General features: G+C 41.4%; 1 protein-coding gene across 1 annotated transcript in view; it reads right to left on the bottom strand.

Moving 5' to 3' along the window:
* Positions 1 to 10,452: 10,452 nt before the first annotated feature.
* The window catches only part of LOC103358449 (CD81 antigen-like), a 29,652-nt gene continuing 23,112 nt past the window's right edge, over positions 10,453 to 16,992 (bottom strand). Inside the window, exons 5-8 of the mRNA XM_008283429.1 lie at positions 15,506 to 15,625; positions 14,591 to 14,689; positions 13,606 to 13,689; positions 10,453 to 12,511 (exon numbers count right to left, since the gene is read on the bottom strand). Of these exons, the coding sequence (XP_008281651.1) occupies positions 12,449 to 12,511; positions 13,606 to 13,689; positions 14,591 to 14,689; positions 15,506 to 15,625 (366 nt within the window). The 3' untranslated portion in view covers positions 10,453 to 12,448. The remainder of the gene's footprint in view (positions 12,512 to 13,605; positions 13,690 to 14,590; positions 14,690 to 15,505; positions 15,626 to 16,992) is intronic.

The following is a 16,992-nucleotide window of genomic DNA, read 5'->3' as shown; positions in this document are numbered from 1 at the left end:
GCTGCCTCAGAACATGAGGTTTGTAGTGGGCATGAAGAAAGACCAGATTGTGGTTGGCCTTGCCAAGCGATGGCAGTGCTGAGGCTCTGTAGGCCTCCTTGGCATTTGTATACAGTAGATCGAGTGTTTTCTTCTCCCTTGTTGGACAGTCAACATACTGTACAAAGCCAGTCAGATGGGAGGCGAGGTCAGCATGGTTAAAATCCCCTGATACTGCAATGAATGCATCAGGATTCTGGCAGTATCCTCGCGATAGTCTCTTAAAAATTTGAAAGTGGAAAATATTTTAGACTGAAGAACAACTCTGAGACAGCAAGGCTGTAATGCAGCTGGACAATGGATTTGTTTTGGGTTTTGTCTTTATTTGTACCCTTTTGTAGTATCAAGAATTTGTTTTAGTGACCCAGTTTGGGTTGTGGAGGTCCTGCATCCTGGCCATGTCTGAGAAGGTCGATGCCACCTCACCTTTTCCCGAGACACGATGTCTCCACCGTTTCATTTTCCATCAGTGTCAAGTCCTGGGACCTGCCAGAGTCAGTTGACGAATCCCCTGGAAAAGAGACTGCCCCTGAGTCAGCTGATGCTTCCACTGCACCAGTGTCAGGACCTGCAGTGGCTTCCGGTACTCTAGAGGGGCTCCACCTTTGCCGGCCCTCAGCCTGGCCTCCAGAAGGTCTCCTCCATCACTGGCCTCCCAAGGGGTTTCACCTCCTCTGTTGCTAGCCTCTCGAGGGATTCCGTATTGTCAGCTAGCCTCCAGTGATACTGAGCTCTTTCAGTTGTTTTTGACATCAAGGCATATATCAGCATGAGTGATAGATACTTGGCAAAAACAAACCGATTCTTTATTTGCATATAAAAACAGATGCATTTTTATACCGTCTATACACTTTCCAGCAACAATAATGTAAAATCTCTGAGTTGCTACAAAATCAGTTGGGTAGAACTTCTTGGTGGCATGTGGCTGAGTAAGGTGGGGTATGCTGTTGGTGGTCTGTGGTGGACATGGTCAAACCGGGCCACAACTTAGCCCTGCCCATGTTAAGATGCCCCATGGAGATAAAAATCCCCCACACTAGCATCTAACATTACAGCTAACAAGCAGTGTTATCTACCATTTATATTGAAGGTAAAGAACAACATTAAAATCTTAGAATAAAGTTAATCCTATACACATATTCCTACAACTCTCAATATTTTATACTGGAATGCCTAAAACACTTGGTCACAAAAAAACAATCGTGCATTTTGGTTCTTTCATAAATGTACTATAAGTCTTCTGGAAAAATGACAAATTCTGCTGGATTAAAAATGTATATAGAGCAATATTACTATTTGGTTAAATATTGCTTGGCCATTTTCACGTCCCTCCATGATATGCTGTCTGCATCCTTGTCCTATTCTGACAAAGCAGAGCTTCACTGTGAGGGTGCAACATGTGGGAGGTTCACTCCATCACCCCCACATTGACCAACAACTGACCAAATGCAACTAAAAAAATCTTTTACTCTGTTCTTTAATTGAACTGTAATTTTGTTTTTTTCACATGAGTACAGATGATCTTTCCATGTACCTCCTGGCTACTGCAGTATCCTCTTGTTCGGAATCACTGCTCTAAAATACAGGCCTATATTTTCCTGTTAAGTTGTAATTCAGGTATTCTAAGGCAGGGGCGTACACACTTTTTCAGCAATTGAGCTACCTATAAAATGACCAAGTCAAGCTGATCTACCTACCTACCTACTTTTTGTCATTACATTACTCTGATGACTTGCACTGACTGGAATCAGCCAGGGATGCATAGTCCAGACAGTAGCTTCTTATAGCCAGCCTCAAGCACATCCAAATGATCATAATTTATGGTGGAACGGTATTTGGACTTAATAATCTTCATGTGGGAAAAGGCTGACTCACATAAATAAGTGGAGCTGAATAATGTAGTCAAGGAGGAAGTGCGTTTCCTCATGTTGGGTTACTTTTCCTCTGTGAGTAAGTTCCAGAACTATCCATGAGCCCTGGACTTAAGCTGAAAGTCAGCTTATAGTGTCAAAATCTCATCCTCCACTCCAGAAGAGTTCAGGTGAAACCCTGTTTCAATTTTTGATGCGCGTGAATCAACCTCAGCATCTTCCCGAAAAGGGCAGCACATGAATGTAACGACTGGCTCCAGCAAAACAAAATCTTGAAAGCGTTTGTCAAACTCTGACAGACAGTTCTCAATCTGCTTTGTGTGGCATACACTGTCAATTTGTACACACGCATTCGCCTTCCCTTGCATCTCCAGCTCTGATGCAAGGTTCTTGAAGCTTGCCAAATCATGGCGCTGCAGCTTTGAGGAGTGATGTTACATTTTTTGTTTGAAATCATTAACTGAGCTGATCATATTGATCACGCTTTTGTCTTTTCCTTGCAGCTCTACATGAAGGTCATTCAACATGTTGGTCAGATCAGTTAAAAATGCTAAGTCTAGCAGCCACTGATCATCATTTAGTTGGTTGTATTCTGCATGTTTAGCTACACAGAAAAACTCCTTAATCTCCAGACAGAGCTCTCGAAATCTTTGCAGGAATTTCCCTCAACGAAGCCATCTCACATCAGTGTGTAGCAGCAACTCAGAGTGGTCGCCGTCAGTCTTCTCCAGATGTGCACAGAATAGCCGTCTTTTAAGAGATCTGGCGCGAATGGAACAGGCGATTGTTGCCACATCCATTATCTCTTTCATGTTGAGCATTTTTGCACGTAACACTTGTTGGTTGAGGAAGTTCGGGAAAGCATCGTCCTCCCTGCACTTAGCAACAAAGCAATTTCAGCGGCCAACCATTGCGGGCGCTCCATCTGTGGTGATAGACACCAATTTGCACACTGGGAGCTGGGTTTACGCAATGAAGTTTTTGAAAGACTGAGAAATGTCCTCTCCTCGCATGTTCTTTCATGGGCAGTACTGTTACAGCTCCTCTTTTGCAGTCATATCGGTAAAGACCATCCGAATAAAAATGCACAACTGGGCTGTGTCACTCACGTCTGTAGACTTGTCCAATTGCAGTGAGAAACACTGGCAGTCTGCGATATCCTTCCAAAGTTGCTGGGTCAAATCCTCGGCCATGGCTCCACTGAGCTGTGTAACTGTACTTCTTGATAGCTGGAGAGCTTCGATTGAAGATAATATTCCTGGTTTGTTTTTAAAGTCTCGGAACAACGAGTCAGTTGCTTCAACAAATGCCTCTTGTACCATCTCTCCATCTTGGAAGAACTTCTTGTGCTTAACGATGAAGTGACTCACCCAGAATGATGCTTTGGTGACTGTCTCGCTTTTGTGGTCACTTGTGAGAAAAATGACTGCTGTCTGGATGACTAGGATTTTAGTTCCTTCACCTTCCTCTTTCTCAGCTCGCTTTTCGGACGGAAGTCAGTGCCGTAGCTTTTATGCACAGTCTGAAAATTCCACTCTACATTTCTCGTCTTCAGAAAAGCGATGGTAGACTGGCAGATGAGGCAAATGCACTTCGAATATGACTTTGTGGAAAAAAAATTCCTCCTCCCATTCTGTATGGAAGTGGTAGGTTGTTTGCTACTTACTCGGTCCAGCTCCCTCACTCATTTTCATACCCTTTCTTAAGTTTAGAAGAAATAAATTGGAGGCTAACTAGGCAACTCGGTAGCTTGCTAGAGTTTTGCAGTACTCGGCGCGGTTGTACGCGCATGCGTGGTGACTCGTGTCAGAAAAGGTCAGATGTCAGACTGGCTGCCCTCTATGTCAATGAAGTAACAAGTTTTATAGTGAGGATGTATGATAGGCTGATGTCTGTTTTTTTAATGCCCTGCGATCTATCCACACTACCTTTGCGATCGACCAGTAGATTGCGATCGACCAGTAGATTGCAATCAACGTATTGGGAACCCCTGTTCTAAGGCATTGTTCTGCAGTGTTACAGCCAAGCCTAGGGGAAACCTGGTCATAGCATGAGGCCCTTCTCCACTCTTCCCACTCCCAAGAAGGCCAGCAAGATGCGTATAAGTAAAAGAGCACTTTTATTTTGCTACACAATGGAGCAAAGCCCTAAACCAACAAATAGAATATATCCTAAAACTGCCTCACCTAAAGAAAATAATGCTCAAACAAAAGACAGGTTTCTACCCTAACCCTTAACAAAAACAACACAAGAAACAAGGAAACAAAAGGGATCCTCACTCAACTACTGGTGCTCAAAGATGTGCTCATATATACAGATGCATATTAACAATACTATTCTAATTTCTGACGGGCTAACACACTACACAATTTGTACCCATAGATCTTAACTATAAATAATGTTGCTCTTACGAAACACAAAATACTAACTAAGGTTCAGATACAACTGGCTAGTTCTTTGTTGGGCATGGGAGAGAGAAGACAAGGGCCGGGAGAAGGTTTCCCTCTGTTTAAAAAAAGCCGCTCCCTGGGCTGGTCCAATCTGATAGCTCCATCTTCCTGCACCTCAGCCAGTCAGAAAGCTCCACTTCTTCTGGTGAAATGGATGCTGACCATACACAGTCAAGCTGAGGGGAGGAGAAAAGACTTCTGCCATCTTAGTAGACAGACACAGTTCAAAATATAGTAATATGACCCAGGGTCTTAACAGCAGTTTAATATAACAAACACTTTTTTTGTAAAATATAACAAAGTAAAACTCTTGAGACAAGCAATTTCTTTGCCAAACGTAACAAAATAAAACTATCCATCCATCTATCCATAGATTGTCTATACACTGCTTAATCCTCACTTGGGTCATGGGGGGCTGGAGTCTATCCCAGCTGACTTAGGGCAAAGGCAGGGGACACCCTGGACAGGTCATCAGTCTATCACAGGGCTACACTTAAGAGACAGACAACCAAGCACACTCACATTCACACCTACGGATAATTTAGAATCACCAATTAACCTCAACATGTTTTTGGACTGTGTGGGAGGAAGCTGGAGAACCCGGAGAGAACCCACGCTGCACGGAGAGAACATGCAAACTCCACACAGAAAGATCCCGGGTGTCCTCACTGGGACGAACTGGGGATCTTCTAGCTGTGAGGTGACGGTGATAACCACTGATCCACCTTGCAGCCCACAGTAAAATTAATGTAACAAAAAAATAAAGTCAACTGCAACAACAAAATATTGTACAACTTTGAAGTAATACTAACTTAACAAATAATGTAACAACATAAAACTAATAAAGTAAAAGGAGCATAACAGCTATTGTAAAAAACTAAAAGAAATCAAAGTAATTCAATCAAATAAATGGAAAAAAAGTCAGCAGTCAGTCCTCCACAGAGGGACGCCAGCAGCAGCAAAGGGCCGCGCTGATTCCACTGAAGAATGTTTGGATGGTATTTAGCAACTTTTTAGAGCAACCAGAGGAGGCAGAGGCTGCAAAGTCTGTTTTTTTTTTATTTTTATTTTTTACCTCCGTCACAAAAACCAGGGAGCTGGATCTTGGTCATTACAGCAAGAAACAGACATTGAGGAGACAGGGATCCAGGAAAGAGAACTCCAGAAATCTCTGTGAGACTCATCTGTGAAACAGTCTTCAATGGAAATCTTAGGCACTTCAGCAGAAATCAACTGGACTTCTCTTTTAGGTTCTTGAAGATGATTCACTTCTACTCCAAGTTGCCTCTCCAATTCTAACTGATTGATGTGAGTTTTATAGTCACTCCAGCTCACATGACTAATGGATCATTAACAACCAGGACTCACGTGACTAAGGGTGTGAATTACTCTGAAACCAGGTGGTCCAACAACAACAACAGTGATCATGGTGGTAATGCTGTCATGTCTGTCAAGTTTCTGTTTTGTGTGCACGTTTTATGTCTTGTCTTTCCTGTTTTATTTTGAAGTCATTTCGCCAGTTGTTTTGTTCAGCTTTACTTCCTGCACTTGTCTTGTCTCACCTGTTCCCTGATTACCTCCCTGCACCTGTTTCCCATCTCCCCTCATTACCTCATGTATACCCTGTGTGTCTCACTGTCTCGTCGCCAGTTCGTTGCACTTCACAGTCCTCATACCAGCGTTATTTCAAAGTCAAGTCATAGTCTGTTTGTTCACGACCTCGTTTCTGTTTTTTGGACCTTTGCCTCTTGATTTCCAGATACCTCTGCCTGATCTGATTGACATGTGTACTGAACCCTGAACGGTAATAAACCTGCCTTTTTGCCTGAACCCTATCTGTGTCGAGCATTTGTGTCCACCTGCCTGTCATCAGTGAGTTCTTGACAAATGCAACCAGTTTACACAACAAAGATGTGACTCGGCCATGTCAGGAGTCACTCAAGGCTGTTCCAGTTTGACTTGGATGCCTTCTTTCACTCCTCTCAAACCGTCTGTCCTCTCTGCCCAAAATGTGTACATTGCTGTCCTCAGAGTGTCCCCTATTCTTCAGATGCAGGTGAACTGCTGAGTCTTGTCCTGATGAGCTGCTCTCCTGTGCTGAGCCATACGCTTGTGGAGATGTTGTTTAGCCTCTCCTGTGTACAAGTCTGTGCACTTGACTGCATATACAACATTGCTCCACTTGTGTGTTGGTGTTTTGTCCTTGGGGTGAACCAGTTTTAGTCTTTAAGTGTCAGGGTCTGAAGTGCACCAGTATGTTTAGAGAAAATCCTTCTGAGATTTTCAGATTGTCCAGCAGCATATGGGATGGCAATGTTGTTCCTCCTGTTCTGAAATACAGTACCACAACAAACAGTGAAGAAAGGAAGAGCACCCCAAGAACAAAACACCAACACACAAAGGGAGCAACGTTGTATATGCAGTAAGGAGTGCACAGACTTGTACACAGGAGAGACTAAACAACATCTCCACAAGCGTATGGCTCAACACAGGAGAACAGCTCATCAGGACAAGACTCAGCAGTTCACCTGCATCTGAAGAATAGGGGACACTCTGAGGACAGCAATGTACACATTTTGGACAGAGAGGACAGATGGTTTGAGAGAGGAGTGAAGGAAGGCATCCAAGTCAAACTGGAACAGCATCTCTAAACAGAAGAAGGGGTCTGTGACCCCATCGTGTCACACCCTCCACCTCAGGACAGGGCTAGTGGCAGTACTTCTCCCTCTTCTCTCTCTCTATTTCTCCTTGCTCCCTTACCTTCATGTGGGTGTGTGCATGGTGAGTGTGCGGGGCAGGAGCTGGTTGGTTAAGCACCTGAGGATCCACACCTGCAGCTGGTTCCCACACTCACTCTTCACCTGGCACCATATAAGGAGAGCTCAGGCCACAACTCATCGCTGGACCGTAAACTTGCACTCTGTTAGTTACTCTGGCTCTCTGCTACAACTGTCTCTGTGCCTTGTGCTTCTGATCTGCTAACCTGCCTTGTCCTCTGACCTTAGCTTTGGAAACCACCCACTGCTCCGTGTTATGTGGTCTGCCTCAGTAATCCTCTCCCACTCACACATCCGACGCTCTCTCTGCAAATCTCTGGCTCTATCTGCTGGGGGCACTGTGCCTCGTCACTTGTTACCTCTGCTCCACCACTCGCCACATCGTCCACCTCCCCACAGATCTGTACTCTAAGCTCTCAGTCTCTTTCTGGCCCGTAAACCTATCACAATATTGTTTGATGTCCGTTATTTTATTGCACTCCTGGTCTGGTCATATTAGTCCTGGGTTTGCTTTTCCTGCATTTACTGTGTTCTTGATTATCCTTGCGAAGGCTACAACTCATTTGTTATTCCGCTTAATCCCAAGAGGGCCCCGTAGTTCCTGTGTTTTTGTTGTTGACCTCAGTTTTGTTTCCCATGTGTTTCATTACATTCATTCCGGCTTCTCAAGTTCCGTTGCTTAAGTTTTGTATATGGCGTTTACATTTGTAAATATTTTAACTTTGTGAAACGTTTGGTTGCCGAGTCCATGTCTGCGTCTGAGCCTCAGTCCCTGAACCCTAACAGACCGATCAAGCACCTGTAACGCAGTGATAAGGTCTCTCCCCAGAAAGTGCTCGGTCAGGTGGCACATTGTGATGAATGGGTGCTGTGGAGCTTAACAAGAAGAGATTCTCTGATCTCCATCAAGATGCAGCATCTATTATAGGAGGTCCACAAAAGCCACTCTGTCCTCCCATTCACAGTCTCTCCTTTTGGAAAGATCTGGGTTTGGAAGCAGAGTAAGACCAACTGATCAGTTCCCAACTCTTAGAGACAGATCAATAAATGCTACTGATTCAGTTTTTACTCAAACAGCACAGCAGAAAGTACCACACTAACCAGGTCATTCAGAGAGCTGGGCAACTCGATGAAGCTGTTCTGTTCCTCTGCTCACATTGTTCACTGCTGTGTATTCTTTCAGCATCTGAAGGAACAAAACATATGAGAATTGTTTTAGAAGAAATGAACAGCCGAGCCTCCAGGATGAACCCACCTGCTGAAGCATTCAAAAACCTGAATATGAAATTCTAATCAAAAGGAGTCCAGAGATCTACCTCTTGCTCAGTGTTTTGGATGAAATCAGTGCCTTTCTTCAGGATCTTCACAGCCACGGTCTCTGTGGTCTCCACATTCTGGCACTTGGTGATTCTGCCATAGCAGCCTTGACCAAGATACTCCAGAGTGGAGTAACCACCGGTGCTGCCGAGCAGAGTCTGACCTGCCTGAACCTCAGTCAGAGTGACTGTGGAGAGAGCCGGTGACCGTGGAGGGGGAAAAAATGTCAAGTGTGTTCAGTATGTGAGGGCCATTCAGTCAACACATCATGACCATCAACCAGAAATACACTCATGACATGTTGCCATTTGACTGAATTCACTTACTTAGAAAAACAGCATTATAAAAGGATTTAAGATCAAATTACTGTGAAAACCAACACTGGCCTCAAGTAACACACACTGATAAGGTGTATACCAGGACCTGAGAATGATCTTTTGTTATTCTGAAAACTTAGATTGTGACAGAGCAGCCCCGTTCTGTGCTGCATCTGAGGAACAGTTTTACAGTTTGACACTGTTATCAATTCTACTGTCATAGCAGATACATTCACTTTGATTGTGTTGAGTCTATCTTATCTGATGCACCAGAGGCAACTGAACTTGACCACAATAGCATTGTTGGTCAGAGTTCTCAGTTTGTTTTGTCACTGGTTGAGATTGAACCATCAAACTTGAGGTTGTTGTTGACCGCAAGTGTTCTTCTTCAAGTAAACTTTCGTCTCTTAAGTCTCCTCGAGTCTCTCTCTGCTGATGGTGGATATAATGACCACAGTCCACCAGAGACCTGCTTATATGCTGCCACCTCTCATGACATCATAATGTCATTTGGAACTCACTGTGTTTCATTCTATTCTTTTTTACAAACTCACTGAAACCCAAGTTGAAATATCTGATTTCAGCTCCTTATAGTATAAAGAAGAATGTTTCCTTGTCCATCAGTGATTTTTACAATATCTACAGACTAACACACAGTCCGCAAAAGTTGGTGTGTGTGTGTTCAGTTTTATTGTTTTTCAAACACATGTATGTGAGCATAATGGAAAACAAAATCTCCCGGACCAGTGCAGTATAGGACAGATGAGGAGGGAAAAGTGCAACAAATAACGTAACTGAGCTCACCCTTTAATGCAAACTTGAGGTAGTTAGTCTCCCATGGCTATAACATAACCTGTAATTCATTTATTTTAGTCAATTAAGCACTCATCTCCCTGTTAGTCCTAAAACGATTTGTCTTTGACAATGTTCTGCTGTCAAAACGCTCAACATGACAATTGTCTTTGTTTCATCAAACAAGCGTATGTTACAAAGTACATAATTTAAAAAAAATGTTCTTTTGTATTATCATGACACATTGATAGTTGAAAATGTTAAATTATTCCCAAATACTACCTTACTTCTACCACTAACTGCATTAAGCACCGTTTTGACATTTCAATGGGGATTTTTAACAGTTTTTTATGAATTTCATAAAAGCTGTATGATGAATCGCTACCAAAAGATATAGCACCATTTCTGATCAAGCTGCATGTTTTAATATATAATTTGTGCTCGTTTTGTCAAAGCTGCAGAATGAGTTACGTAGCCAAAATTCTTCTGGACAAACCTATAACAAGAATAAGCCCAAGGAATANTGTCAAAGCTGCAGAATGAGTTACGTAGCCAAAATTCTTCTGGACAAACCTATAACAAGAATAAGCCCAAGGAATAGTAATAAAGGAGCTTAATGCTTATGAAGGAATCTAGAATTCCACACCAGATAAGCCTCTGAGCAGTACTGGAGAACCCAGGTGAATATTGCCTAAACCTTTCTCTTTACTTGCTGCTCCACAGTTTTCCAGCTAATTGCTGCAGCATGAAAACAGCCACAATCCAACAAAACAAGTTTTAGTAGCACTTCATTTGAAAAGATGTTTACATAAGCATTTGCAACACCTACGTACGCACTACACAACAACTGACATGAACAAACGTAACCTGGTGATAAAGGGTTCTCGTGTCACTTTCCGTGATCATTGGGTTTTATTACATTTATGCCAGGTTAAGAGCACTTTATGACATTTCCCTATTATTCATATAAGGAACCCTAAAGGAAAGGACAAGACCACCTGATTAGTTATTTGTAAAATACATTTAATCCCTTTATATTTGGGCAAACCAAAGTCTACATGAGTAGAAGGGTTAAGATTGAAGTGGCAGTGGGTCCTGAGTGACAGTTACCAAATTCAGCAATATGAACAACACAGCCAGGGAAACAGTAATCCCTCAATACTGGACTGATGTGTGTTGTCGTGCATGATTTGAATGATTTGAGGAGCAATTAGCTGATGTGTAGAAGGTTTTGGCTTCCTCTCAGCTGACACTGCCACTAAATCTTCCACCTTTTCTATCCAGACTCCTTTGATGACGTACCACACACAGATATCACAATACAAAGAGAAAAAAGGCATTTGAGTACATTATTTTTCTACAACCTTCATTATTTTCATTAGTACAATACATGAGAGCTGTACGACACTTTAACTGTTTCTCAGTTGAAGTGGGAGTTGTAAACAAGGCAAGGTCTTAATTGGTTGACAAAAGCTAAGGTTATATGGAAGGTTACACAGGATGCTATGACTTAATGTGAGTGTGTGTTGATGTGTGATGAGTTAGTGCTGTGCAGTTACGCGTGTCAGTGGCAGCTGGATTTAGCATAAACAGAATCACAACAGAGCCCAAATGGTAGAATAAAATCCCCACTGGACTTGTTCTGACCCTGCACTATGAACAGTTATTGCATGAAAGGTGATGAAAGTTAGCAGGCTGCGAAGCCAGGGGAACAGTACAACAATGACACAACCATGTCAGATAAGACAGAACTAGACTCAACCAGACAGGTCAACCCAGATTCAGAACACTAAACCAAAGCTTTCTGCTGTTCATTTGCTCTAGGCTGGAATTTCGCCTCACTTCCTCTGTAAGCAAGCAGAAAACTAACAATTCCCTACAGAGGTGAGCAACTACGAACAAGTGGCTTGATGTGTGTACAGTCAACACGTTTGTAGGAAAAAGCACATGATTAATACATGGATGCATAAATGACCACTACATTTACAGTTAAAGCCATACAAGTCATGTTTGAAGGAAATTAATCTGATTTGGAAAAGATGATTGTAGTGTTAAGCAAGTTGCCTCCTGAAATAAGTGCACAGATGCATAAACGTTTTGGACACATGATGAACAGCAACAAAAGTAATTTAAAAAAAGTAAAAATATTTTTAAAAAAAAACAAAAAAAAAAAAACAAAGAACACATAGAGCCGGACATCAGGTCACTGACTTTGGTTCCAGCTTCCAGATTAACTGGTTCAATTCCAGCAGACATCACATAGCGATGTGAATGTGAACCAAAACAATGGTCTGTAAGACAAGAAAGTGTGTTTGTATGTGTCTCTATGTGGCGAGGCCAACCCCAGTGCTTCACTAGTGCTGGTCATATTCATCTGGTTCAATCTGGAGCAAGTCTAACGAGCAGGGAATACAGGAAAATACTGGAGGAAGATCTCATGTAATACAATATCCATGCTCAGGCAGACATAAAGCACTGTCAACATATATTTATATACAGTTTATACATAAAACAGTGAAATAACATCCATAAAACCAAGGATATAAGGGCCGGTTCATAGGCAAAAAGCAACAACTAATCAAACACTAAAGGATTACAGCACCTTGATTGCTGAATGTAATTGATGTGTGATAGTGTGATATAATATCTACATATCATGTAAAGATAGGACTGGTCTAATATGCATAACAGTATCTGTGACTAACAAAAATTCATTGACAGTGTAACAAAATGCTCAATGGAAGAAGGTTTACACTGTCTTAAAGAGCTGACTAAATCCAGCAAGCAATTATATATGTGACATTTCCTGGTTATAAAAGAAAAAAAAAAGGGAGATAGCGTGATAGTTCTTCCTTTATTCTCGAGTATGCTGGCAGCCCACCACTTCAGTACACCGGGCTGTTGCGGATCCCACAGCACAGCACCATGCTGAAAATCATCTCAAAGATCTGGGAGGAGCAACAGGAAAAAGGTGATGATTAGAAATGTTCTTTCTCTCAAACATTTCATGTCACAGAGGTAGAACGGTCATGTCTGTATGTCAGATAAATAATAGGGAGATAAGATTACCACAGTATTGTCTGTGTAATGCATATACATCCAAGAAGGAATAATTTCAATATACCTTGTTTGTTTAACCCTGTCAACTTTTTGTTTTTTTAACCCCAAGCAGTTTTTAGGCATTTTTTCTCAGCTTTCACTCCAATAAAAAATTCTGCACCTCTATAGAAACAGCACAGTCATGGCTAGAAGGAGAGAGAGCTCAGAAATGTTTTTCTGTGCAGCATGACACAGTTGCCATCATTGACAAAAAAAAGAGCGAAAACAACTAAATGTATACATTTTTGATAATGTAATTCACAAAGTTGAAAACAACCTGGAGTCAACATACCATGTTTTGTGTGTCAACAGATGGTACAAATACTGGAAAAAAACAGTTATACTACTTCTAGCCACTGCTCTGCTGTTTCCATAGAGGTGCAGGACTTTATATTGCAGTTAAAAGTAAGAAAAAATACCCAGAAACTGCTTGGAGTTTTAAAAAAACAAAACAAACAAACAAAACAAACGGGCACCGAAGAATACACATGTGAGCATGTTTTGTTTACCTAACAGCCATTCTTTCAGCAATTCAATAAATAAAGTTATATATAAGCTGTCTACTCTCATTTTAGAAACTTGTGCCATAAGCAGCTGAAATATGCTGTAAAACATGCTGTCATGTCTTTTTCTCTGCAAAATGCTATGTGGGTAACATTGTTGTTCCAAACACTGCACTGTAACTCTTTAGGTGAGTGGTGCAGCTGAAGCAGCGTCATTTGTAATGTATACATTGAAATTAAAGGTTGTATTTATAATCACTGATTCATTTTACTGATGCAGTGAATAAACACACCAAGCTTATGCACAGACACAGAGCTAGATGACCACGTGGCAGAGAATAAATACAACACATTTTGTTGTCATGGCAAATGATAATGTGTAACTATGTAGAAAATCAAGGGACAAACATACTCGGTTATTGAAAAGTGTGATGTCTTACCATAATAACTGCAACCACCAGAGCAGCAATACCAATCAAGTAAATCTTGTCTGAGAACAATTCCTGGATCCTGCTGTGGCAACTCTGGAAAGCAAAACCAACAAAACATTCATTTCCAGTATGGGGACATCGACTCACTCTGAAATTAGTGTTTACAATGTGTTTACCATTTACCATGACCCTACTCTATCCCTAACCTGAGCCAAGTTGTTCTTGTTGCCAAAACTGTACACAAGCAGATATTTGTAATCAGAAACTTGTGCTGGCACTGGGGAATTAAAGCAGCCAAGACTGCACAGACCAGTCACTGAAATGGCTGCATTGACACCAAATCCACATGCGCATTCATATGCATGCATGTGAATGCGCAAGCAATTTCCCTGAGGTTTCCACCAAAGGGATCAATAAAGTTCTATTCTATTCTATTCTATTCTATTCTATTCTATGTTTTTAGTATTGTCTTCAAGTGATTCACAGCAAGAATGTTCACAGGTGTATTACACCACTGAACTGCTCTTTCACAAGAACATAGCATGACAGAACTTCAACCGAAGCAGAACAGTGTTATTAGTGCCAGATTTGACAAACAACATGTCTGCCAGTCAAGTCTTCATGAAGCTCTCATCATTCCTAAGTCAATATGTCATGTTAAATGGTTTACATTTACTGTATTGTTAGGAACCTGGAGTTGCTTCCAAATGTACAAATTTAGCTGTATTTGTGACCATATTTAATTCTTCTGCCATCGGCATATGAACTGCAACACAACTCTGAAGGGTTCTAATAGAAAGGCTGAAATAAAATACACTGTGGTTTTATACTGCCTTCTGAAGGATAAGAAATGTTAAGAGGCTCTGACTTGTCTCCCATATTGGTTCTGAAATGTGACCAAAATGATTGTACCCTCTACCTTCCACTGCAATGTGAGCACAGCTGGACACATCCAAGCTGTGATTAAACTGTTGATATGAATGATGACACTTACAATTGAAAATCCTTGGCTGGGGCAGACGTCCGTCAGACCAAGCCTGTCTGTTAACTGCGTCATGATAGAGGTCCCCTGGCCTTTACCGCAGCAGTTCAGCTGAAATACAAAAACAACACAGTGATGACCCCTGCCAGCCACTCCCAAACTGTGCTTTTTAGAAGTCTCTCTATGTTCAGCTCTCACTATTAGTTTATATCTCAATCTTTGGTTTACTTTATAAATTTAGAAATTTACAGTTTCTATCAGAACTCTGTATATAGGGAATGTAAAAAATATATATTTTGGTGCACTGCTGCAATGTAGAGAGTTCTGACACTCTCATTTGCATAATAAAAAATAAATATAACACCGTATGAGGACCTTTAGTGTAAATATATCTTTAATCAACACTTGATGTCTTCAGCCGCTTTGTTCAAAAATGTCATTAACAATGAATAAGTTCTCTTTCCATTTTGTAGCTGCAGGCTGAAAACATGAGGCTGCCACTGAAAACTCTTTCTGTCTTCTGAGTCTACAGATTTCAACTTGATCTTCAGAGTATTAGAAACTTGTAACTTCATTAACTTTCAAAGGGGAACATAAAACGGTAATCTAAAAGACTTGTGAACTCCTTTCTGTCATCAGAACTGGAGGTCAGCTGTTCTGAGGATGTGACATCTGTGTTCAGCACAGCGCCACCCTGTGGTGAGTTTTATGTACTACATCTCCTGTGGGTCACTTGTACACCTGCCTTGTGCTGTTAGCTCCCAAGACTCACAGATTCTTCCGAGGTCTTTATCATTGATTGTTACACAATATAGCAGTGAAGAGAGGATGTGTCCATGAAACACTGTCTCTTCTATCTTTTAAAAGGGGCCGTATTTTACATTCTAAGAATATACAGCATAGAAATAATAGATTTTATGTTCATACCGTCTCATGGAAGACCTTGAGTACAGAGGCAACAGCCTTCTTTTTGTCCTGGTCAGTGATGGTCTCTGTCACTGCCTTGTCATAGACAGAGTCATAGAAGTTTATCATCTCCTTTGAAACCTGAAAAAGGAACAAGATATTTCTTTGGGCTCATTCCAAAAAGATGAAGCTCAAAATTCTATCAGTTTAGTCAACATTCAGAAGAAAGCAACACTACATTCAAACTGATCATGTAAACAAATCAAAAGTTGTTTTCATGTGGGCATCATGTCTGAGGAAATCTGGTATGTGTCTACAAGATTATCAGCCTCCAAAGCAAACACACTAGCAATGATGACGACTCATGAGTAAAAACAGGTTCAGATTTTCTTTGGCTGTAACCCTCTCTGTGGGAACCCTGCTGAGACAAAGATCCCCCTGAACTAAACAATTACATTCTTTAAAATGCAACTGTTGGTCAAAACATGGTCTATGCCAGGACTGGGTTGCATTACAACAAATTGATGGGAAAAATTTGTAATGTAGAAGTTAGAAACTGGATGTGTCATGCTGCCAAACTTCATATTCTCTGCAGAGTGGTAGCTGCTTCTGCTGTTTATTTAATACTGTTACAGAGCAAACTTCAGTTAACCCAGATGGCATTTTACATCCGCTTACTTCTGAATGCTCAGGTTTGAAACCACCTGGTTAAAAAAAAAAAAAGGTTTAATTCAGAAAATAATAAAGATTGTAAACCTGTGCCCAGTTAAAAACCAAAAAAAACCCCAAAAAGTTAAACCTGCTCAGAATTGGTAACTAGAAATTATTCTCTTTGTACAAAATACAAAAAACTCTCTCTTTTTCCTGGGTTAACATCCATCCATCCATTATCTATCAGGGCTCCAGACTGTGACCATTTTGGTCGCATTTGTGACTACTTCTTGAAAGTGTGTGAGTTGAAATTTCAAATGGTTGCAATGGTGCGAGTGCATGATGATCATGAAGCTGTTTTGGTGTCACTGAAACTGGCGCAGGAAGTCACTGTGTTAACCACAGTGGTGGAAAGCAGCACTTTCATAACTTTGGTGGACTGTAGTATTTACATTTAAAAATGTGGTCTTCTCATGAAATGTGGAGTGCACTTGCATTCGCCGTTTCTATGAGCGGAACAGCGCATGTAGGTGCGCTGCACACTGTACAAAAAAAAATTACTCGGGTTCATCTTGGACAAATGTGACATTAGAACACCCCAGTTTAGTCACACACCTGTCTGAGCACCGCAGCGACCAATCAGCATCTACCCCAGCTGACAATGTGGGGTGTTTAGGGAGCATCTGTAAATTGTAGTGTCTATCAATAAGCAGATGTTCAGCAAGTGATGTGTTTTGCCTGTGACAAGGTGGGAGGTGCCACCAAATAAGAAAGTCGGTTGCACCAGTGCTACCAGCAAAAAAGTTAGTCTGGAGCCCTGCCTATCCACCATTTAACCCTCACTAGGGTCGTGGGGG

This window comes from Stegastes partitus, unplaced genomic scaffold, assembly GCF_000690725.1.
Source record: "Stegastes partitus isolate 25-593 unplaced genomic scaffold, Stegastes_partitus-1.0.2 Scaffold311, whole genome shotgun sequence".
In the NCBI taxonomy this organism is placed as follows: domain Eukaryota; kingdom Metazoa; phylum Chordata; class Actinopteri; family Pomacentridae; genus Stegastes; species Stegastes partitus.
This window is presented reverse-complemented; position numbering and strand designations above follow the sequence as displayed.